The sequence below is a fragment of the Solanum dulcamara genome, chromosome 4, assembly GCF_947179165.1.
Source record: "Solanum dulcamara chromosome 4, daSolDulc1.2, whole genome shotgun sequence".
Lineage (NCBI taxonomy): Eukaryota > Viridiplantae > Streptophyta > Magnoliopsida > Solanales > Solanaceae > Solanum > Solanum dulcamara.
Window position 1 is genome coordinate 2,116,682 of NC_077240.1, and position 24,650 is coordinate 2,141,331.

The window sequence follows — 24,650 nt, forward strand, 5'->3', positions numbered from 1 at the left end:
TTATGATAAATTGAACAACTTCACTCTGTAGTAGACTTCTTGAATAATCTTATTTCGTCGTTAGAAATAAAGTCTCATTGTCCTTTTCTTAAAGAATTTGGATATGCGGTACTCCATTTTAAGTTAAAGCTCTTTTAACGATAAAGATAAATTGGAGACAATTTACTAATATAAGAGTTTGAATGGACAAAAATCTAATAGAGAGAAAAACTTAATCATTTCTAATGGAGCATGATGAGCACATTTGATTTTTCTCCCAAGATTAATTCATGGAGGGTTGTTCTTCAACAATGATATGAAAATATAAATTTATGCTTCACAAAAAAGTTACTCTATTTGTTCATTTTACTAGTTACATTTGGACTTAACGCACCAACTAAGAAAACAACGATTACTACGACTATTTTACTACACTATTCCTATTAATTAATGTTTTGGACAAGTAAAAATGAACAAAAAATTATTTATCTCAAGGGATAAAAATTAAGAAATTGACACATCTACACATCATTATTTATCCTATTTTCTATTATTTTCTACTATTCTAAAATATTTCAAAAATCCATCTTTTTCCTCCAAAACCCTATAGATCTGGATACATCACTTCCTATTTTCATTCCTCCAATTTATGCTATTTTTACTCCCTCAATTAATAGTTACTTTATTCATTACAATTTTGAATTTCAAATTTATTCTCTCACTAGTCAATCGATTTCATCCTAAATAGGTAGTTTTTCGTCATCTCCATCTGAAAATTCACATCAATATTTTTATTTTATTTTGCATATTCAAAGTCTTGATACATATGGATGATGCTCTTTTTTTTAGCATTGGGAGTACCCAGTTAAACTTACCTAATATTGATCTTGTTTATGATTGATCAGACGACGGAGATTGAGCTGAAAACAGATTAAATAATTGCACGATCTATTATCAATGACGAATTAGAAAGTTGAGAAGGTGAAGCCGAACAAGGATGTATCTTCATCCTTTAAAGTGACTGTGGAACCCCCCCTTCCCCCCCTTCGCCCCCCCCCCCCCCCCCCCAAAAAAAAGGGATAGAATAGTTGATTATTAATATTTTTGCCTTCAACAGATCAAATTGTTGTTTTGTTTCATTTTTTGTTGTTCATATTTTTATGCTACATACAGATTCGAATTTTAATGTATCTAGTTGTTTTTGTTTCTTAAATTAATATGTAATGCCTTCGTTTCAACATTATGATACATTAAATTTGAATTGTGTTTTCGAGATGGATAGCTTTATCATTATACATTATTATTTATGTATCTTGTTTAAATTGATAAGTATTATATCTCGACTAGATATATTAAATAAATAATTATTTCCTATAAGATGTTAGATTTGAGATAGATACATTATTGTGTGGTAGTCGCTATGTATCAGATACATTTATTATAAATTTGAATTTACGTATCATGTCCAAAAAAATAATGCATGATACATTACTATCTATGTGCATTATTTTATTTGAAAAATACTGTATTTTATAAAAGATACATTATAAATGTAATTGTTGCCAATAATATTTTTTTTTGTGTGTGATACATAACATAGTTGTGAGTTGATATGTATATGATATATGTAATAAAGTTTGAAATTGATATGTATATGATATATGTAATAAAGTTTGAAACTGTTGAATTTTAATATATACTATGCATCATGTACATATTAATTAATACGATATATAGTGCTTTAGCTATAGAACATTAGGTTTTATATATAAAGTGCAATTTTTGGGTAATGTGCACAGACACCTAACCTTTTAATTTGAATAAATCTGAACAAAAATTAACGACTGCAGATACATAACAACAACTGATACATGGTAGATTATATAATTTTTAATAATTATGTATCAAGTAAATAATTAAAGGCATGAATAAATAAGTTTAAATATGAAAATAGACCAGAATTCATATGTATCAGAAAAAGATTAACAACAAAAATCACAAAAATAATAAAAAATCAATCAGTTGCTCTATCAATGTTATGTCATATACATAACTATGAATATGATATGAACTAATATTGTTATAAAAATATTAGTGTTTATGTATCAACAATTATATTTGATAATGTCTATAAATATATAACATTCTAATTGGATAAGTTTGGGTGTATGTATCGGGTAGTAAAAGATAATAAATTTTTTAATAATTATGTATCAAAAACATAACTATGAACATGATACATGCTAATTTGTGTTTCAATAAATTAAACAAATTAAGATTATGTATCAAAACTAATATTTGAACACGATATATTGTACATGATAAAAATGTAATGTATCATAGTATTGAAACGAATGCATTATACATTAATTTAAGAAAAAAACTAGATACATTAAAAATCTGAACTTATATGTATCACAAAAAGATGAACAACTTAAAATAGAAAAAAAAATAATCAACAATTTGATCTACTGAAAGCAAAAAAAAAATGATGAGGAAATCTTTCTACATTTTCTTCTTTCTTTCTATCAACTCTCGTAAGTTATTTTTCACTTTCAACAATAACGTCATCCATGTTTCTCGATTCAAAGCCCTTACCGGAGCCACCACCAACAAAACTTTTTACGGATAAAATTTTTTTATCATAAGATATAATTAAGTTTTTAGGTTAATTCAAAATATTATTTCTAGATACATAGCCAAAACTTATCCATTTTCGTAGAATTAAAAAATGGGTATCGAAGAAAACAATGTAAAATTGAAAAATGCAGTCGATTTTTGTCATTTTTGAGCTCTGAAAAAGTTGAAAATCAAGATCTCAATCGAATTCAATAATATGAAAAAAAGAAAAGGTATATTTTCATATTATCAAAAATTTGTAGATGAAAAGCTATAAAAAAAATTTGGTAACTGATGATGAAAAAAAATGGATGAAGAAGAAGATGAACAAGAAAAATTATTACGATTTGGGATAAATTGGGGAGAGGAACATTTGAAATTTGAATTGTTTGAGGTTCATAAAATTTTGAAAGAGATTGATATCAATTTGTTTTGCATGATTTGTCAAATTAACATTTAATTTTTCCTTTAATTTCCTTTTTAAACATAACAATCAAACTGTCTAATGTATCAAAATTAATGTTTTTGGATGACTCTTATGTATTCGGATGACACAAATTCAAAGAAATTTTTGTAAATTAAAAAAAGATAGAAATAGAAGGTAATTTGCATCTTACACTATAAAATTTTTAATTAAGTTATACTTTTTAAAGACCACCACAAAAGGGCTAAAGTGCAAATGACTACCTTCTTTCCTCCTTTATTAGGCTCTGTGCTGGGCTTGAATAAAGTCGCGAAATCGCAGGGCCCAACAAGAAGCTGCTCCGTACTATCTTCCTTACAAATACGTATAATTAGAAGATTATAAATTTACAAACAACGGCAAATAAATTGGTATTTTCTTAACAGGGATCTATACGTTTCTTGGTCCTCAAGTCGGGAGGTCACTCGGATATCAGAAATCAGTTCAGATCTTTGAGTTTAAGGGCCATGGCGACCGAAGAAGACGCCGTCCGACGCCGTACAGCACTCGCCGATTATCGGAAAAAGCTCCTTCAGCACAAGGAGCTTGATGCTCGGGTTCGGACAGGTGCCGTTCTCAGAAATCTTAAACCCTCGTGATTTTATTCTGACATTGATTTCGGTGGCTGAAGTGTTTTTTTGTAGGTCTAATTTCATCAATTACTGTGTTTACTCCTAAATGTAGTAAATTCGTGTAAAAATTCAGTTCCGATGCTTAGGACTTTTGTTCTTTCGTTTTTCCTTTTTATTGTAGGTAAGATTAGATATTGTATGTTCTGTGGCGAAAGAGGAAACACATAAATGCAGGAACTGTTGATGTGATTAAAGTTAGAATTTGTAATTGAAAGAGTTTTAGCTTATATTTTAACCTGCCTCAAACATGTGCGAGATTTATTTTTTATTGCCATGTTTAGTGACAATATGTTTTAAACTGTGGTTGCTTTATGTTGAAATTAAGCATTACTTGAAAGGAAGGATAAGATTAGATAAAGCATTTGAGTGTCATTGCTTGGTGTAAGGAACTAGTGGTGTTCTGTGTTGCACTTGTAATGGCGCACAGAGTAGTGGAAGCAAAACAAATGTGGAAGAAAACAGACAGAATAAAAAGATAGGGTGAACTGAATTATACGGAATAGAAAAACACAAACTCAAGTATTAACCTAACTTGAATCTTTGTCGTCACTTACGGTCATTCAAACCCAAAGAAATTGCGACTAGAGAAAGAATACATAGAAAATATAATCAGTCAATTCCAATACAAATATGATAGAACCTAGGAATATGCCAACCAAGATTCAGTCCAGAGAAAGAAAGAAACAAGAGGGAGAAGAGATGAGCTCATACAAGAAATCTTACCCTAAAAATTCAAGTTGAAGTTCAATAAGAACATATGGTCCATATCCTTCCCTTGGAAGGGTTAAATTTAGGCTAAACTTCTCATAATTCAACTTCTCCAAAACTAAAATTAAGATCCTAACCAATGGGACGATTACAAGTATTTATAATAATGAGGGAATGCTAAAAAGACCAAAATATCCTTAAAATAAAAGTTCGAGCTCGGCTAGGAAGAACCATCCCACTGCATTTTTGGCGCGCGGCCCAAATTACTTGACCGAAACTTTTCTACTTTGCACAACACATTTTGTGCTGCAGCGCAAATATGTTTGATAGTTTCAAGTTCAATGCACTTTATTGCTAATTTTGGAGCTTCTTTGGTCTTCTATGACTCCATGTCATCTTCCAATGACATTACAAGCACACGAAAGTATTTGTAAGGTATTTCCAAGCCTTCTAGCTCATCTTCTATGCGCTATCTTGGATGCTATCAATTTCCAACCCTTCATATGAGCCAATGATGGCAGTTTATACTTGCTTCAGGTAACTAGATCATAAATGATTAGCATAGGGGTAATTGAGTTCGTATTTAACTTTAGAAAGAACTTCTAATGATAAAAATGGTGGAAAACCAAATAAGACAAGCCATGCAAGTGAACAAGTCCATTAAACTGCATGTAAAAGTGGCCTAATGTAAGAGTGTTTCATAAAGATTGAATTTAACAAATGTTATTGTTACATATCTTTTCTTAGTTGACTATAGTTTTTGCTTGTTGGATTATGGATTCCTTTTCTGATAACCAACAGGATCTTTTGGCGGGAAATCATTAACTAGATCATGCCAATTCTTTTGGTGTTTCCATCTGTTAGATTTTGTTCATTCACTATTATGCATCTATACTTCACAAAGTACAAGTGCTACTGGTTTGGGTTGTCATACTTCATCAGTCAACGAAGTATAGCTTGATGATCTATTTAAGCATGCTATGACTTATTTTAATCTCATAGAATTGTCTATCCTGCCGTTCAGATGGTGTAGCTATTCTGATACATATCCCTATATAGAATTCTCATAAACCAAACTTCGCCCAACATATTCTCTTGGACTCTGTCCTTAGTTTCCTGAAGTTTGTTTAACCTCATTTGTGATACATCAGAGATTGAGAGAGAGAGATATTTCTTCCTTCTATTATGTTGTGTTCCTATAGTCTAATAAACAACTTAAATTCCTGGTTTTGCAAAACTTCATAATATTCGTATTCTTTTTAATCTTCTATTATTATATTTCTTCCACTGATTATAAAGTTATTCTCCTCAGTGAGAGAGAACTTACGGGCTACCAAAAAGGAATATGCTAAAACAGAAGATGATTTGAAGTCACTTCAGAGTGTTGGACAGATCATAGGAGAAGTGCTCCGACCTCTAGATAATGAGCGTTGTAAGTACCCTTTATCCTGACTAATATTTATTTACTTTTTTACTCCTAGGAATGCACTATTGATCACAAAATGTTTAATTTCCTTTTTTTACATGAAAGAAGTTACTAAGAAACTGGCAAAAATTTATGGGGCTAATCAGTACCTTCCATTACCTTTTCAGTGATAGTAAAAGCTAGCAGCGGTCCGAGGTATGTGGTTGGCTGTCGCAGTAAAGTGGACAAGGAAAAACTGACTTCAGGCACAAGAGTGGTTCTTGATATGACAACACTTACAATCATGCGAGCACTCCCCCGTGAAGTTAGTAATAACTATTTTGCTTGCAAGCATTAAACGTCTGGGCCTACAATTAAAATTATTACATTTGTCTATTCCCAATTTCCTAATGTTGAGAAATTAATGGCAGGTTGATCCTGTTGTATACAACATGCTTCATGAAGATCCTGGCAACATCAGTTACTCTGCCGTAGGTGGACTGTCAGATCAGATCAGGGAGCTGAGAGAATCCATTGAGTTACCTCTAATGAACCCAGAGCTTTTCATCCGGGTTGGGATTAAGCCTCCAAAGGTAAATCATTCAATATAATCTTTCCGCATTCTGATACATTGTTGGCATGATAGAAATGCTTTTGCTTGTAATATCACTTCTGTGTCAACCAAGAATTCTGTCTCAGGGTGTTCTTCTTTATGGGCCACCTGGAACGGGCAAGACATTGTTAGCCAGGGCAATCGCTAGCAACATAGATGCCAACTTCTTAAAGGTCTGTATACTAGAGTTTTAGTTATATCTCCAGTCTAATAGCATCTCATAATGTGGGATTTTATAATTGGTGATTGCTGCAGGTTGTATCCAGTGCCATTATTGATAAGTACATTGGCGAGAGTGCAAGATTAATTCGGGAAATGTTCAATTATGCTCGTGATCACCAAGTAAGACTTCAAACGAATTCACTGCATATATTGGGAGTGCTAGACCTGATTAATGATTCTGGAGGTACCTTTAAATGTTGACACTTATTTATCTTTTTTTGTAGCCCTGCATCATTTTCATGGATGAGATAGATGCAATTGGTGGACGTCGTTTTAGCGAGGGAACCAGTGCAGACCGTGAAATCCAAAGAACGCTCATGGAGTTGCTCAATCAGTTGGATGGGTTTGACCAGCTTGGAAAGGTCTGTATTTAACTTAAACGTATATTTCCAAGAAAATGTGTTGGGATTTGTTCCATAGAATTCTTCAAGTTTGATTGGATTTGCTGATTAAGGCAGGAAAGGTTAGTTGTTTATCATAGTATGCGGTTGGAATCTGTGCATAACATGCACCATTTAAATGACCTATGCTTAGGTTTTCCTACTCGTTTTTTTTTCTTTTTTTTTTGGGGGGGGGGGGGGGTTGATGACATCAGGGCTCAGATTTATTTGTTTTTCAACTCTTGAAATTTTTGTAATTTCAAGCACGGAATTACAGTTATTGTTCAACATACTCGTAAAGAAGAGTAGAATGCATGAAACAGGAGGTAGATCTTGCTTGTTCGCCTGAACCTGTTTAATCTTTATTCTATTTTCAGGTAAAAATGATTATGGCAACAAATAGACCCGATGTTTTGGACCCAGCGCTTCTACGTCCTGGTCGGTTAGATAGAAAGATAGAAATACCCTTGCCTAATGAACAATCAAGAATGGAAATCCTCAAGATCCATGCTGCTGGGATTGCCAAACATGGTGAAATTGATTATGAGGCTGCTATTAAGCTTGCTGAGGTTTGCTAATGATGCTAACAATAAACATTATTGTTCTTCTATTGCATCAAAGTTCTGATGACTTGTTTTATCCTCAGGGTTTTAATGGGGCTGATATGCGGAATGTTTGCACTGAAGCTGGTATGTTTGCAATTCGTGCAGAGCGTGATTATGTCATTCATGAGGATTTCATGAAGGTATTTGTCTTTCTTTTCCAAAATTTTTGTTGGTAAAGCGCTAATTGTTTAATTTCATTGATCGGCTGTTTTTCGAGTTCACCCTGTAGAGGTCTTCACGCTACCGAAGTGTTGGTTTTGTGTTATTAAAAGAGAAATTTAGTGACTTCTGGTCAATCTATATTCACGTGCTATTATTTGAATTACTCTGGTTTTAGATTTTGTACAACTACCCTGTGTACCACGTTTACTTTCTTATTTCAATGAAAACACACTTAATATTCTCTCACTAAGGAATGTAAGTACAGCAAGTCCAATATTTCACATGGGAACTTTGTTGTGGAAGAGATGTTTATACTTTGATAGTATTATGAGTTAATTTCTTTTACATATTTATCATCATTAGAACTCTGTTTGAGAACAGATGCCTAGTGTATTTTACTTTGTCAGTATTATTTTTCATCTTCCATTGCCTGAGATAACTTTCTTGTAGGCTGTAAGGAAACTGAATGAAGCAAAGAAACTTGAATCAAGTGCTCACTACAGTGCTGATTTTGGTAAGGAATAAGCACGAGGGTGAAGGCCATGGACCAATTTCAATGTTATGATAATGCTGGATGCGGTCTTCAGTTTGCTGTACCATTTGAGTTTGTTTATTCTGTATTTTAAATTATGTAATGCAGCAACCCTTCTCTGAAATGAGCTGCATTTATTGTGTTTTCGTTCTGGTGGTGTCTGTTGAAGGATGGTAGAATAGAATACACTGGATGTTTTACTTTTTTTTCGTTTCTATGTACTGAATTCTGATTGGCATTAGGCCCTAAAAGAAAAATGAACAACCACCCAGTGTATTTCTACAAATGGGATCTGGAGAGACTGGTGTATGCATATGTTATCTCTTATCTTTATAAGATCGAGAGGTTATTGATAAACCCTCGTCTCTATAAAAATTATTTTTCCAAACAGGTTTGAAAAATACAAGAGCACTACAGCAGAGGGATCCAATCGAACCCTGTTCAACTCAGGATCATATGGTTAAAGACCTTCAGGACAGAAGAAAAGTGAAACCCAGTATTTCTCCTTTTCATTTTTTTTTTTGCAGCGACTACAACTTTTTCTCGGTACTTTCATGTTCTCTTCCAATTTCTTCAAGCAATCTTGGAATTGTAAAACATATTTTATCATAAAATAACAGGAACTGGAAACGCAAGTAATCTGATTTAACCCGTTATTAGACAGCTTGTTGAAGGTTACAACTTATAACAGACGACCACCACAATTCAGTTTACAATTCAAAATTAATGTAGAGACTCGACAGCAAGTAATCAATAACTATGACATTCGCCAATACAGTGAAACATAGCTTCCTCTAGTGCCACTGCAATGTATCCAAAGCTTGTTGATGAACTTGTTTATCACCTGCTGCAACTACATTAAAACCTGCCAAGTGAAGTTAGGATCCGATTCACTCACATGTCGAATTGGAGGGGGGCATATTTTAAGACATCCAAAGGTTAGCTTGTGTATATGAAATGATAATTTAAAATTAGAACAGAGCAAAGAATTACTTATGGCTGGTGAACCAGCAGAAGCTTTCCAATTAAATTGTTGTCCTTTCCAGTCGGTTATTGTTCCTCCAGCACCTTCTATTACTGGTACAAGTGAGAGGAAGTCGTACGGCTGAAATTATTTTTTTTGATATCAGCATAGAGGTTATGAAAGTTAAAAAAAAAGAAGCAATTTAATGTCACTGGCTGAAGGAAGTAAAACAGCAAAATTTTCACCCTGCATCAATATATTTATCAGGCAGTAGGGATATATTGATATACCGAAATTCCAATCAGTTATCACTCCATTGACAATGGACATAACCAATGAGAATATGCTTGGTGTCCTCTATAAGGAGGGAAAAAATTCAATATACATATTTGGCAAGTATAATCATATGTTTTATTAATTAGGCAATAGAGCAGAGAGCAGAGTAGCTGACCTTAAGACCAGACTCTATTACAAGATCCACAAATCCAGAAGCCAATAGGGCATAAGCATAGCAATCACATCCATACAATGGAACTTTCACCTGTAACAGAAATACAGGAAGAGGTAAAAATTCATAGTAGAGGAAAGAAAGTGCAACTTATTCATTCTCTTCTTCCTCTTTAGTTTCCTCCTACTCAGATCTTCTCATTGCCCTTCTTGTTCCTTCTGCAGTTGTTGCCTATCTTGATTGCACATTAGCTAGAACTCTGTCCAATGATTTTCTTGCCATAATATTACATACCTTGCTTCTAACACGAGCAAAGGCAATCTCAGCGTCCCCTTCGAACAAATGTGGGCTAGTAGTGTACCTGAACTTGAAAGAATGAAAATGAGAAAGTAGATGCAGCACACTTTTGGTATCTTGGATAAGTTGAACAGATAAGAATGGTAAGGTAGCTGATTTCTACTCAACTAATGGTTGGCAGCTAATCTTTAGAAGGGGCCTCAATGATTGGGAAATAGATGAATTTGCTCACAAATGCTTGACATTAAATTCTAGGGTAAAAAGAAGGATTCACGTTTTGGACTGAAAGCAATGATGGAAAATTCAATGTAAACAGTTATTACATTATGCTACAGAAACAACACGGTATGTATGAATCAGATTAGCCATGGAAAGCAAATGGAAAAAGTGCCTGTCAAGTGGCATACTTTGGGTGGGTGGTAGCAAAGGAAGCTTGTCTAACACAGGATAATCTACAGAAGGGAGGCATTATTTTAAGTAATAGATGCTACACGTGTGAAGAAGAGTTAGAAACAGTCTATCTCCTTCTCATTCATTGCGAAGTGACAAGGCAGTGTTGGGAGCTATTCCTTAACAGATATAGTATTAATTGGCTTATGCAACCAAATGTAAGAGTCTACTAGAGACATGGCAACACCAGACAATGGCTAGGAGTCAGCAGTCAATATGGAGAACAATTCCCCTATGTGTCTTTCTTATGGACAAAATGGCTAGAGAGAAACAGAATTCGCGTTGAAGGGACAAAACTACATGCATCCAGGATAAAAAATAGCTGTCTTTTGAATTTGTTTTTTTGGTGTAAGAGGATTGTTATGGAAAACATGGATGAGTATTTGAATTTCTTAGAAAAGATAGGACATATATAGTTCTCTTTCTGCTTCTAGCAGTAGTTTAGTCTTCTGTATTTTTACCTCTTGGTACCTTTATTTATAAACATTTACCTTTTCAGAAAAAAGAAGAAGCTGAGTAACAATGTTGTATTTTTGTAAAGAAAGGGTTTCAAGGAGAAACATACATGTAGGCTTTTGAAATACTTGAACAATTGCGTGTGGAGATTTCTTGCCCATTCAAGGTAGTTCGTCGCCCACTTAAACCAATCCACCTCTCTCTCAGTACAGGCTGGTCAATAATGCCAAGAATCTAGAAAATCAGACATAAAGAGAATATCATGTATAGACCAACTTCTGAACCACAGATTACCTGCATAGTGGGTCTCACAGTCTTACTGTAGCATAATATAAGGAGATGAGATATGGTATCATAGGGTAAAACTCTCATTACACCAAGGGAAAGCTGAATAAAGTGGTTCAAGAGCCGAACACAATATTCCTAAGACGAGTGAGCCAGATGGAAATTGGGAGAAAAAACCACCTACACGATATTGCGTTAACAATTACTAAGATACAAAAGACAAAACAATCAACATGATATTGCTAATTTCTTAAATAAACATAAAAAAGGGCAGCCCGGTGCACTTAAGCTCCCGCTATGCGCAGGGTCCGGGGAAGGGCCCGACCACATCAATATTCCAAATTCAGGACGAGGGAATGTCTATACAAGAATACAGCTAAATGGTCAATGCATTCAGGAACTATGCATATACCAAATGATCTAGAACTTCTTACTTCACTATTGTGAGACAAATGAAACGAAGAGGTGATTAAGCATGTTCTCAAAATGGATATTCAGTTGTATTTAATCCACCAAACAGAAAATATCATGTTCTCAATTTTCCTTTGTACCTATCTCCTTTTACTTTTTTAAAGTTAAACATGATTATATCTTCTACTAAGAGCAAATTTTGTTAGCTACAGTTACAAATCAAAAGTATGCCAACAGACGCCTGTCTTGGTGTAAAATAACTCGACTAGGCTTCCCACCAACAAATACTGTCACAATGCCAACAGAATTTGGGAGAAACATTGATAGTTGACAGGACTAATAAGCAAGCTTTCATTTATCTAGTAGCGAACAAGGTTTTTATCGATACAAATACAATCAACTGGCTGGTGATTCATACCGGTTTACCTTTGTACAACAGAGCAATAAGAGTGCCAAACACAGGTTTCCCTGTAAGTCAAAGGTATCCCGATGAATGAATATTTGAACTATAAGTTGAACAGAGTTGATATGGGAAAGACAAGCAGGTACCTGTAATGAAACTCTTTGTCCCATCTATTGGATCTAAAACCCAAACATACTCTGCAGTTTCCTCTAGAAACCTCCATCCCTTCTCCTCTCCATAACTATCACCAAGCAGTTCACATACAAATTTTCAGCAGATAAACATACACAGATGGCGTGATACGTGAAATAGAGACGAAATAAATCTAATACAGACGACACACTGGCCATGATGGTATTCGGCTACAGCAAGGATGATCTTGTTATCCTGTAAAACGAATGCTCTTTTCTCAATTCTAAATTTCTGTATCGGCATCATACAATTAAATAGAATGAGCTCTACCAGTTAAAACTTACAGAGACCTCACTTGTATTCTATTACAGTGCTATCAAAGGTCAGAGGCAAATGTTGTAAAGTTCAATTCAGAGGCGGAAAATGTCAAAGATTATACAAAGCTTTTGGCTGCTTGATATTTGTTGCAAGCCAAGAGGACCTTCAAGTACCTGTTTCACCTTCTAAGATCATTTAACTGCACAGTCTCTCCGCTTTTTCTAGACAATTGACGTTTCGGCTCTCGATAGAGACAAATAGGCATGTCGCAAATTACGTTTCTAGCAAGTGCATAACCAAAACAAGATGGTGACCTTATTCCAATGGGGAGTGTGAGTTTATGTTCACAAATCAAAAGTATCTTATGATAACCGTCATACTAAAAGCAACAGGGAGCCAAGCTGAAAATGCTCGTTCCAACCACAGGCCACTTTCAGCTCCGGCAATTGACTAACTAGAGATAGGGAAGTTTTAATTTAACAAGCACGCATTAGAAATCAAATATCATACTAGCACTATCAAAACTAGTGAGAGCTTAACTAACTCACATTGCATGGGAAGGGAAATTCTCTTGAATTATCTTCACCATGGATTCCTCCGCCGCTTGATCAGCAATTGTCACCGGACCTCAACCACGAATTTATATAAATATTATTTTTTTTAAAAAATAAAAATAATAATCTCTGGAAAACTAAAATCAGCAAACAATTTATCCGCGTAAAATCAACTAAACACTCACTTAAATCTTCTTTATCGAGAATATCGAAGCTTTTCCGGAAGTATTTGCGGATAACTTCACCAGCAGCATCAGCAATTTTGTTACTAACAGCGGCGAATTTGTCGATCTCAGAGTCCTCAAATACTAAATCAGCGATTTGCGTTTGATTAGGAAGCACACAATTCGAACCCATCCTAAGCGACGGCAATTTGATTCCGTGTGAGATCGGGAACGAATTGATACCGGAATATGGAAAAGCAAGCGAATCGGAGAAGATTCTCTGGCTATTAAAGCCGGAAAGACGAAAAAAGTTGCCGCGATTTAGAGAATGAAAATGAGATTGAGAAAGCATTTGCATCTGCATTTGGAGGATATTGTTTAATATTTGGGAAAAGATGGATTCACGAGAGAAAAGATCAGGTGGGAAATTGAAAGTGAGAAGGAGCAGTGATGTCATAAATGATAAAGCGGCGTAGTGAAAAGGGGAAGTACGGAACGTGAGGTGTTTAACACTGTACTTTAACTAGTGGCAGAGTCAAAATTTATAACAAGATGTTCAAAATTAAAAAAAGTAAACTAATAAACTAGTTAAACATTCGATATATATTATATATACGTAATAACCGGTAATTGGTCATGAATCATGCAGTGGAGTCAATTATCTGCGCAATTACAAGCACACAACAAAACAGTGCTGCCCAACTGTTCAAAGCGAAAATAATTCTACACGTCTTGAATTTGAGCAAACGTTTTTTTTTTCCTTTTTAAGAAACATAAAATTAGATGGTTCGAATTAGGGCTGTGTAATTTTGAGTCAAATTAATAACTAAAATTGATAATATTATAGGTTATTGAGTTAATAATTTGAATTATTAATTTGTCGGTTTTATAACAGTTTGGGTTATTAATTTGAATCTCGATTTCATTTCTCTAAATGGATAAAATAATTCAATAATAAAAAATATTATTTTTATTCTTAGTATATACCATGAAAATATATAGCTATAACATGAATTTCTTCATGTAACTCAATCCTACGAGTATGCAAAATTATTAATTACTGCAAAATTATTAATTACTAAATTTTTTTATTTGTGGTACATGTATCAAATCATCAACAATTGATGACCAATAATCCAATTAATTAAAATCTTACTCTCCATATTAAGTAAGTAAATTTATGAGATAACGCACACATTAAAAAAAACATAATTTGAACCACATAATTTAAACCATATTTTTCCGTATTGCCTTTGTAAAATCATTTATAACTTTAAAAGTACTATAATTTATCTCATTTGAATCATATTTTTCCGTATTGCCTTTGTAAAATCATTTATAACTTTAAAAGTACTATAATTTATTGTAAAATCATTTATAACTTTAAAAGTACTATAATTTATCTCATTTGAATCATGCTTTCCATTATTGTCAAAAAATTATAATTTATCTCATTTGAATCATGCTTTCCATTATTGTCAAAAAAAATATAATTTGAACCACATAATTTAAACCATATTTGTCTTTTTGTAAAATCATTTATAACTTTACAAGTACTATAATTTATCTCATTTGAACTAGGCTTTCCACTATTGTTCTTTTGTAAGATCACAAGCTTTCCACTATTGTCCTTTTTGTAAAATCACGAACCAATACCCCTCCCAACTAAGAACAAATAAAAATCAAAAAACGAAAGAACAATAAATGAGTTCATCCTTTAATATACCAATTTCTCAACTAAAAAATCTCTTTCTTCAAGTTGGTTATAGAGTGCATGTTTTACGTACTCCTAATTTTGAGCCACGCTCAATTCCGCTAGGTGAATGATACATCACTACTGTTAACGTCGTCAATATAACATCAGTTGAACAAGAAAATTATTGAACACACCATTAGTTAAGCAAGAAAAAAAAAAAAGACTCCAATCTCCTCCTTAAAAACTTACACCACTACTGCCCTACGATCAACAAAGCAAATGCTGCAGCATATATACTTAGAAACAACTATACCACCACAATATAAGATGAAAGAGAGTTCCCCACATCTATAAAACATTTATTATTCCATTTAGCTAGCTAGCTATCTAGTGATGATTGTGATGACCGGGTAACTTCTCCTTGATCTTCTCCATCATACTCTTCTTCTCATGCTCTGGAGCAGTACTACTCGACATCGCACTTGTAGTCGTTGTAGTCGTCGTCGTTCCAGTTCCAATACCGTGTTTGTATGGTTCCTCATCCTTGTGCTTCCCACCTGTTAATTTCTCCTTTATCTTCTCTTTCAGCCCTTTCTTCTTCCTCCTCCCACCTTGTCCGTCATCCTCTGACTGCAACACAGTAATTTAACACTGTTAAAAAGGCAAGAATAGCTATACTCCCGTCTTTGGAAGGAAGGGGGTATGTAACGAGATCATTTCACGAAGAAATATGAGGTTAGATATGGACCTAGAAAATAGAAGTATGTCGTACAAATTGAGACAAGACAAAATAAATAATTAGCTTGAACAAAAAAATTGGATGAGAATTGAAAGAATACATGTAGGAGACGGATTCAGAAAATATAAGATATCATACCGAGCTAGAACTTGAACTGCTGGAGCGGTGATGCTCCTTGTGTTGCTGTCGCTCCGATTGTGGTGTTTTCGGGTGCAACTTTTCTCCAATTGTCCCAGCACCAACACCTAAGCCGGTGCCAGCACCAGTTGTGAGGTGGGATTTTTCACCAACTGTAGGAGCACCAGAACCAGCACCTAAGCCAGCTGTGTGGTGCAATTTTTCACCAATTGTAGGAGCACCAGCACCTAAGCCAGCAGTGTGTGGCAACTTTTCACCAATAGTTGGAGCACCATAACTAGCCGTTTGTGGCAATTTTTCACCAACTGACGAAGCACCAGTGCTGGTAGGATAAATCGTTGGAGCAGTAGAGCCGGCAGTGGTAGCAACCCCAGTAAGGTGCATAGGGTTGCCGTACTCATCGGTCAGCTTCACTGGATGCCCGTATTGATCAGTCAGCTGAATTGGATTTCCATGTTCATCACGTAAGTCCGCCATATTCTTCACGAAAAATAAAATGGAGATCAGTTCTTGTTCTTTTTTGTTTAGAAAAAGTTTGGTGATCATCATTTAAATTTAAAAGGGGAAGCGACGGTGGAGCATCAGCTGCTTCTGCATGAGTGAATTTAACTGGATACTTACACGTATGCTGGAACAGCATCCCATAAACTGCCACGTAAGAGAATGAGGACACGTGTTTCGGTGTAAAACGACAAAAATGAATTCAGATAGTCTCGTTTCCTTAGGCATCATCTTCATTCTGCTCATCTAATCGACCCGTACAGGACAATACAATTCTTATACAGTAGTTATCACTATTATTTTATTTTAGATAGGCTTAAAAATTAAAGGGCATTTCCGGTACATCAATTATCTCAAGTTCACGCAAATTTTTTAAACAGTAAAGCTGTAACCAAACTTATCGTTAGGAGTTCGGAAAAAAAAAATAGACATGTTGTTACACATTCATATTTTATGGCTCAAATTTGTGATCTATCAATTATAAATAAATATTGAGATAGTTTAGTAATTATTTTAACTTTTTGCTTAATTATTTTAAATAGGTTTGCGTGATTTAATTGACTATTGCATGCCATTAACATTGCTAAATTATCAAACCTCACCAAGAACATAAAAGTTCAAGCAACTCCCCGTTGTGTTTTGTTTGATATTTGTCATTCACAAGCTTTTGTATCATTGTAAACAAAAGTATATGGAAATAAGAGAAGGAAAAACTGTCTTTAGGATAGACGATTTCAGTCTATTTTCCTTCTGTTGTACTCTTTCTGGGTGAAGTGCAATTATATTTCAGTCAAGGTGCAATTAAAACAAGAGGGGTTCGGGGTGGCTGCTTAAGAAACAAATAATATTCCTGTACAACAACAATACTAGTTCATTGCATTTCGTATATGGTGTTTGTGAAAGGCGCAAGCTCTAACTGATTCTTGAGCACAACACTAAAGATAAAGAAACGCCCAGACAATATATCCCACGTACCGTGGCTAAAAATTTTTACATCTTCAGGCAGACATAAATTGTCAAGATACCTGCTGCAAGGTTAGAGAGAAGTACTAGGAGCATACAAAAGTTTTGGGGATAATTTCATGCCCTTGACAAGGAACAAGCCAAATTTGAATGTACACCATGAAAAAACTACCAGCTGATAACTACACTTTTTTTTCTTTTCCTATATAATGAATTGATCATTCAACTTGTAATGCCAATTTCTTACATTGTATACTTCGGAACCTAAACCTAAATTCTGGGAATCGACATCCGCCAGCAAGATCCTGACACTATTATGCATCCCTATAATCCTTCCAAGGTGAGAGAGCTGACCTGTGCCACCTGCAGATTTGACGACAATGCAATTCAGTAATCAGAAATGAGAAGATACATTAATAGAGAAGCACCTTCGTGAGTTATATCGATCAGAACATCAACTGCACTTCAGAGGAATATAATATGCAACAGAACAATATAATATTCCCAGATAAAATTTCTTCGTGAAGAGAATTTATGTTGTTACCATTATCATCCACCAAGCGTTACTCCTTTGCTCGATCTTGTCCAGAAAAACCCCTTTTTCCTAGTAGAAGGGCTCTCGGAAAAGGATTTTGACCCCTTTGAACCAAATGAAAAATGACGCAGCAAGAAGGGCTTTCCTGAAGAGCTCTTCATGCTGGAACTTGAGCTCATCTTGAGACGCCTTCCACCATGACCACTACTTTTCTGTCGATCAAATAGAGCAAGATTGCCACTAAAATCACTGTCAACAACCCGATTCCTGAATCTCTTTCGAGCTTTCAAGTCCATCTGACTTTTCAATGCTTTTTCCGACATCTTCAATGCCTGCTTCTCCCCAAAAGTACAAACAGGACAAGCTGGGTCATACTTGTTGATTTCTGGCGTCATACTCTCCAAACACTCGGCATGGAAAACGTGGCCACAAATAAGTACAGAAACAACAGCAAGTTCATTTGAGGACCATGAGACTCTCTCTGTTAACAGCTTTGTACAAATGCCACACGTTTGGAGATCTATAGAAGGTGAACCAGAACTCCGGCCACTAGCTCTGCTCACCTTGTCACGATGGAAACCCATGGATTCACTATCAAATGACCACCTATCTCTACGAGGATTCACAAGCAGGTCAGAGAAGGCAGGAATAGACCATCCATCTGAAGATCCACCATTTGAGCCCCTGGTTGATTCATTACTCCAACCAGGGAGCATGAAGGATGACGATTCTTCAGAAATTGAGAATGTAGGTGACTTTATCCCGGATATATGACTATCAGAAACACGTCGTCCCAGCTGGTGGCCAGAAGAATATTGAAGCAAAGGAATAGAATTGGAAGGAAGCAACTGACTTTTTGTTGATAAAGGAGATGTAGATAATGATGAAACAGAGGGATCTGATGGAAACAGCTTTAAAGGAGAGGGGCATGGAACTGCTGATGACTCAAATGATTCTTTGACCTAAATACCAAAAGAAAAGAAATCAGAAAAGTCAAAAACATACGATACATGCCTGGAAAGTATCTTCAGTAAAACTTAAAACTGCCTTGTTCTTACCTCTGTGGAATTTCTCACAACCGATGGATCTGCAAAGGCAAGAAAAACGACTGTTAATCTTGCAATGTACAAAGAGCATATTATCGTCAACCAATACAGTACATCAGTTTCTCTTTCATGTCATATAGAACCCAAGACAGGAAACAGAATATCCTATTTAAATGTCCTTGAATTTTACAGGTCACTAGAAGAATAATGCAAATGACATTCCATTTCCTAAAGGAACTGACAAACTAAAATCACCAAACTGTTTTCCTTCACAATAAATAATCATCCTCAGCCTCTGGTCACAATCAGACCAAGAGAGTACAAAAAGAGATGTCTATCTCTTAGACATGTAAAAAATAAGACATGTAGAATCACACGTCTGGTTTGGTTAAACTCTAACTCCAACCAAAATGTTTGGGATTCAAATCAACAAAGGAGCAATGAGGGAAAAAGCAACTGTTGATTTCCAGGCAAGAAGGCTTTGGAGTTTACCATTAGAGATGGCAATGGGGCGGGGCGGGTTCAGCTTCAACCCGCAAAAAACTTTAACCCACCCCACCCCACATAGTAAGATTTTCTATTTCAAACCGCCCCGCCTCACCCCGCATATACCTTAACATCTAACTGTATTATTTTTCTAAGTTTAAACTTAATGTTCGTTATTAAAACAACTTATTCAATTATTGTATTACATAATCAATGGACAAGTCCCATTTTCTTCTCTTTTTTTGTCTTTGGTAACAACAATCCATGAAATATATAACAAATTTGCTTCAGTTTCTTTTTTCAAAAAAAAAAAACAACAAATCTTGCTGCTACTTTAGTATTGTAGTTGCAGTTTTGATTTCATGTTTGTAAATGACAAACTTAGTTATTGAAATAAATCTCTGCAAAATTACTTACCCCAAACCCGCACCCGCTTGATTCTCTTTAAAAATGTTTGAACCCTGCCCTGCAGCACCTGCAGAAGCTTAAACCCGCCCCATCCCACATCCTCCCCACCCCGTTGCCATCCCTATTTACCATATAAAGAAATTGCAAAGCAATTGGAAAATAAAAATTCAGCACTACTTCCTATCAGCTGCAGAGAATGGTCACCAAGAGCAGAACTAAATCCATATCCAAAGAAGAAAGATATATCAAGCAGCTTAACAGAACACAAAACCATTTATTGCATAATCTTGCTTTTAGGATAAGAGAGGGGGAGGAAGAGAAAAGGCAATCATCTTCTTTCAGTAGTGATTACTTAACTAAAAATTCAAATCAAATCATTTATTCATAGAAACCAATAATGCTTGGAGACTGTGTTGCTCGGACCCGGCACTTTTGCCGCTGTACCCGTGTCGACACGACACCGACACTGGTTTGGCTACGGAATTCGTGTCAGATCCGGTCAATAGAGATCAGACACTTTGGCCGAAATTCATGACCACATTAAAGACATGGGATGGCATACCTTCAATATTATGTAGAAAATTTAACTAGTTTCTCTATCTCTGTTTCAGATGTCTTCAACATTGTTTGCTTAGCAGAGTGGTCGACTTGCCTTGCGTGTATGCAGCAAGTGGGAAGGGCTTGAATAGGTCCATAATTTTTCCTATTTCGATTTTCATGGTTGCTGGGAAGAAGAGAGTTTAAAGAAATTGGGGAAGATGACTCAGTTTCTTTTTATTCTTTCAAGAGTTTGTTGTTTTTGCTTTTGGGTGTGCATTTTGAAACACTGGAATAATGAAGAGGTGGATAGTCACGTGCACATTATTTACAATATTATTTCATCTAAATTTTGTCCCTTATTTTAAAAAAAAAATCCACTAATGACCTGCATATACCCAATTGAACTTTCAAAATTAAAAAATTATCATAAGAGTTGCCAAGAATTGGAATGCTTAGTACATTCAAATTTGTCAAATCACCGTTATAAGATTCGTGGGTAGTACCCGAATCCGTACCCACGAATCTTAAAATTTAGATCATGCCGAGTCCGACCTAGATCCATACCCATATCCGACCCCCGCACCCGAGTCCGAGCAACATAGCTTGGAGATAAAAGTGAGCAGCACAATATATCATGGATTAATTTACATAAAAAGTAGAATGCTTGGGAGATCCAAACCTTCTACTGGTCCAAGTATTTGAACCCCAACTTCATGGAAACTAATCCAAAGCTTTTAAAACCCCAAATATATATATTTGCACTAACAGAACAATAAGATTCAAGGACAACATACATCATTTGAGCTAGTGACAAGTTAATAATTTACTTTTCCGGGATGAATGAGAGTCCAAATATTGTTGAATGATGTAAACCAGCTCATATCTCTCTATGACAATTAAGTCTTAGGTTGGATATCTTAGACCAACCTTGAATAGCATCTCACAACATGAAACAAGAATTTAATGATATTCTCAGTACAGCCTGCAAAAGCAAACCCCTACACATCTATCCAGTTCAGCTCTCTCCTTATGGTCTGCGAAAACTAGACTATCAACCAGGTCAAGAGCTAGACTATCCTTCATTCAATCTCATAATGCATACACATAGAATTGAACAATTCATTTGTATGCGCTTAAAACAGCATGCAAATCAGAGAAAAAGGAAAAACGGATCGCAATCACTTCAATATACAGTCAGTAATCTCACATTCCTTTTATCTTTATTTTGGACAATCATCAAGGATTAGCACCTCCATCAAGCAAAGTAAAGATAGAGCCATGTTGAGGTTTACCAGATAGAGGACGCGTCGAGTTCCCCGTGTTGCAATCAGAAGCCGGTGACTTCTGCAATGCAAGTGATCGAAAACTATCCAATGGACTACCCTCTTCAGATGCATAAAGGGTTTCTACAGTTGTTCCAGATTTAAACCCTAATCTATCATTTCCACCAACTCCATCAGAAGACCAATTGACTGATGTCTCCTCGCCAGCTACACGTCCCCGATTATCCCAACGAAAGCTCCATGAAGGCGAGTATCGAACATTGCTCTGTAAAGTTTCACTGGTTGATCCATTTATAACCGCTCTATCTCTAGAAGCAACACAACAAGCTGAACCCATGCTTTCTTAGGTACAAAATGTGAAATTCATAGGCAGCTAAGAATCACATCAATGATAACACCAGCAAGTTCACTCCACAATAAAAAATTGAGATCTAAATTTTCTGAAACAATAAAGAGAAAATGAAGTCAAAACTCACAAAAACAAACTATCGAAACAAAGGATTGACACTCAAAACTTGTAAATGTGCTTATGTCTACATTACATAATTATTTTGGTACACAAAAAATAAGATTAAGTACTATAAATGAAACAAAAAAACAAAGCAAATGACTCTAAACATGCGGCTTTAATACATTTTATATTACCTTGACAATCTCAAGGCAATTCAAGATCACCCGTACTCACAACAGAACATCTTATAACTATTGGTGGCATTTTAAAGACAATTCAAGACCTTACACTCAAAACTCGGACAAATCCCACATAAATCACTCACCCAAATAAGGCTTCCTTCCAACACAATACTTGTGATCTACAGAGGATGCGCACTACAAAAGCTGGGAATCCAGGCAATCTTCAGAGAAAAAATGCTTTCTGGAAAAGCCAATATAAAATTTCATATATGCTTATAGCAATAAGTTGATAATTTTGGAATAAGAAAGTTCAAGTTTCTTTTGCTCAAAATCAGACATCAATTATCAATTAAATGAATCCAATAATGGCTTCATCAAGAGAAAAACAATGCCACCAAAGAAAACATCACACCGAAGAATTGCAATACCATACCTGTCAATGAAACTCCAATTACCAAATCTGGTAAAACAGTGAGTAATCTCGAAGACACTTATTAATAACTAATTGCACAAAAGTACCATATGCAATAAATACAGCTCACAGGATCCATATAACACCGCGAAAATTTATTTCACCAGGGGGAAATAATTAAAAAAAGGAACGAAAACCTAAGAACATAAAAACAGAAACTAAAGTCGATTTCATCAACATTGCAGTGGAAACCCAGTCATAACAGTCCAGGAAAAAAGCCCTAAAAGTAAGTACCGAACACTATGGAGGTCACAGAGATCCGAAATAACAGCCGAAAAAAACAGACATAACAGTCCAGCAAATTAAACACAAATTATCTACGAAAACATCGGAATTTCCATATATATACTCATCAAACCAATCATACTCGTATCTATTCATAAAACTTACACAGAGTTCTACAAATAAATCAATATAGATACATACAATACAACATCGACAACTACCAATATTAAATCTCCGTGAGAAAACAAACCGGCGTGATCGAACCTACCGTTTTACCGTTCGGCGGCCATCGAACACGGCGGAGTGAAGAAGAGTGAAGGAGTTTTTAGGTGGGAAAGGAGGCGATGTGTGTGAGATATGTAGAGAAAGAAAAAGGTTTTAGAGTGAGAAAAGGTTCTGATTCTTCTTCTGCCCAGTTGCAGAGGAGATAGAAAGACAAGGAGGAGTGAAGTCGTTTTAGACGGCTAATTTGGAACTCCGTCCAACTATCTGTAGCACGTTCTGCCGTGAAGAATCGTTTGTTTTCACGGCGTTAAAGTGAGACATCTCAGTGGCACTGCTTTATTTGTTGTGTCTACTAAAGTTACCCTTTTTAAGCGATAAATAAATAAATCGACAATAACATATTTAGTGTAATTTATAAGAATAGAGTAATACCACGAGTAAAATTTAAAAAGGATAGAATATAAATAAATTTTATTTTTATTTAAAAAAATAAAAATAAAAATCCATAGATGTTTAGCTATAAAACAATTCAAAGCAAGAGGAAACAAAATTAATTAATAATAAAATACGATTACAAAAGCCAAGTTAAATAAAGAAGAAATAATAGCAACGACAAATATTATGATAATCAAAGCAAAGAGAAACAAATAATACTAAAATTTTAAAAAATAAATCATACTAATAATAATACAAAAAATAAGCTGGTTTTGCTAGAAGTGGTACGCTGCTCTTCAGTTGTTGTACTTCAGGGTTTATGTGCGCTATTTCTTTAGTTCGAAAATGTGTCAGATTGGGACTGTGAAAAAAGTGGAGCTTTAAAGCGTTTTCTTATATCATACGCGGAGTGCGCAGTACGCATTCCATAACTTACAAGGAAGTATCATAAAATTTGAGAAATTAATTTTGGGATTGATTCCTTAATTTTGTCATGTGAATGGCATATTCATCAATAAATTGCAATTAATTTGGGAGATTGTCTTCTTAATGAAATCTACAAGTTTTTTAGCCACTTTGATGCAAGTTAGTTATTTTAAATTTATCTTTTATGCTTTAATGGTATAATTTTTATTTAAAATGTTACACATAAATATCTATTATTTTTCTTTCTCATTTCGTGTTAAATATCTGTTTTAATAGTTTCACTAATCCAAAATTACACAAAAAAATTCTAATATTGAAGGTAAATAAATCAATCATGTCGTTCTAATAAATTTCTTCTCAAATCAATATTACTCTTACATAAAGAAAATTTTAAATAGAAGTACTACAAGTTCTTTATACAATATATAAATCTGAGGTAGAAGATATTTCTAGTAAATACAGAACCTAAAGTAAATGTTCTAACTTGACTAAAATATAATTTCAATACATTGATATGTTATAGTCGAATTTGAGAACTTGAATGTTTGTTAAATATATTTATCAAATAATAAAAAATTATATGATCAATCACTAATTCTTAAATATCTTTTAAGCTTTTTCAAATATAGTTATGGGCAAACGACGCCGAAGCATACAAGTTTTTGAGAATATTTTCATTCTCTTCCGGTTGTCAGAT

General features: G+C 34.7%; 4 protein-coding genes across 5 annotated transcripts; 1 reads left to right on the forward strand and 3 right to left on the reverse strand.

The window, feature by feature from the left end:
• The first annotated feature begins 3,419 nt into the window (after window positions 1-3,419).
• On the forward strand, window positions 3,420-8,633 carry LOC129885428 (26S proteasome regulatory subunit S10B homolog B). The gene is made up of 10 exons (XM_055959698.1): window positions 3,420-3,628; window positions 5,714-5,833; window positions 5,995-6,131; window positions 6,238-6,399; window positions 6,506-6,592; window positions 6,675-6,761; window positions 6,866-7,003; window positions 7,399-7,590; window positions 7,668-7,766; window positions 8,239-8,633. Exons 1-10 carry the CDS (start codon window positions 3,529-3,531, stop codon window positions 8,311-8,313), a joined length of 1,197 nt encoding a protein of 398 aa, XP_055815673.1. The 5' UTR covers window positions 3,420-3,528; the 3' UTR covers window positions 8,314-8,633.
• A 308-nt stretch (window positions 8,634-8,941) lies between these two features.
• Window positions 8,942-13,723, reverse strand: LOC129885429 (bifunctional phosphatase IMPL2, chloroplastic). Its single transcript, XM_055959699.1, has 9 exons — window positions 13,224-13,723; window positions 13,033-13,111; window positions 12,181-12,275; window positions 12,050-12,099; window positions 11,045-11,169; window positions 10,027-10,093; window positions 9,736-9,825; window positions 9,314-9,425; window positions 8,942-9,185 (listed from the first exon to the last, which is right to left on the reverse strand). Exons 1-9 carry the CDS (start codon window positions 13,657-13,659, stop codon window positions 9,115-9,117), a joined length of 1,125 nt encoding a protein of 374 aa, XP_055815674.1. The 5' UTR covers window positions 13,660-13,723; the 3' UTR covers window positions 8,942-9,114.
• A 1,263-nt stretch (window positions 13,724-14,986) lies between these two features.
• LOC129884471 (late embryogenesis abundant protein) lies at window positions 14,987-16,282 on the reverse strand. The gene is made up of 2 exons (XM_055958767.1): window positions 15,776-16,282; window positions 14,987-15,528 (listed from the first exon to the last, which is right to left on the reverse strand). The coding sequence occupies exons 1-2, from the start codon at window positions 16,250-16,252 to the stop codon at window positions 15,286-15,288; spliced, it is 720 nt and encodes a 239-aa protein (XP_055814742.1). The 5' UTR covers window positions 16,253-16,282; the 3' UTR covers window positions 14,987-15,285.
• A 936-nt stretch (window positions 16,283-17,218) lies between these two features.
• Window positions 17,219-23,394, reverse strand: LOC129885430 (uncharacterized). Of its 2 annotated transcripts, XM_055959701.1 has the most exons (6): window positions 23,136-23,394; window positions 22,314-22,411; window positions 21,547-21,977; window positions 18,833-18,861; window positions 17,784-18,736; window positions 17,219-17,602 (listed from the first exon to the last, which is right to left on the reverse strand). In XM_055959701.1, the coding sequence occupies exons 3-5, from the start codon at window positions 21,872-21,874 to the stop codon at window positions 17,789-17,791; spliced, it is 1,305 nt and encodes a 434-aa protein (XP_055815676.1). In that variant the 5' UTR covers window positions 21,875-21,977; window positions 22,314-22,411; window positions 23,136-23,394; the 3' UTR covers window positions 17,219-17,602; window positions 17,784-17,788. The 2 variants fall into 2 exon arrangements, with proteins under 2 accessions (XP_055815676.1, XP_055815675.1); XM_055959700.1 differs by lacking the exon at window positions 22,314-22,411.
• Between the last annotated feature and the right edge of the window lie 1,256 nt (window positions 23,395-24,650).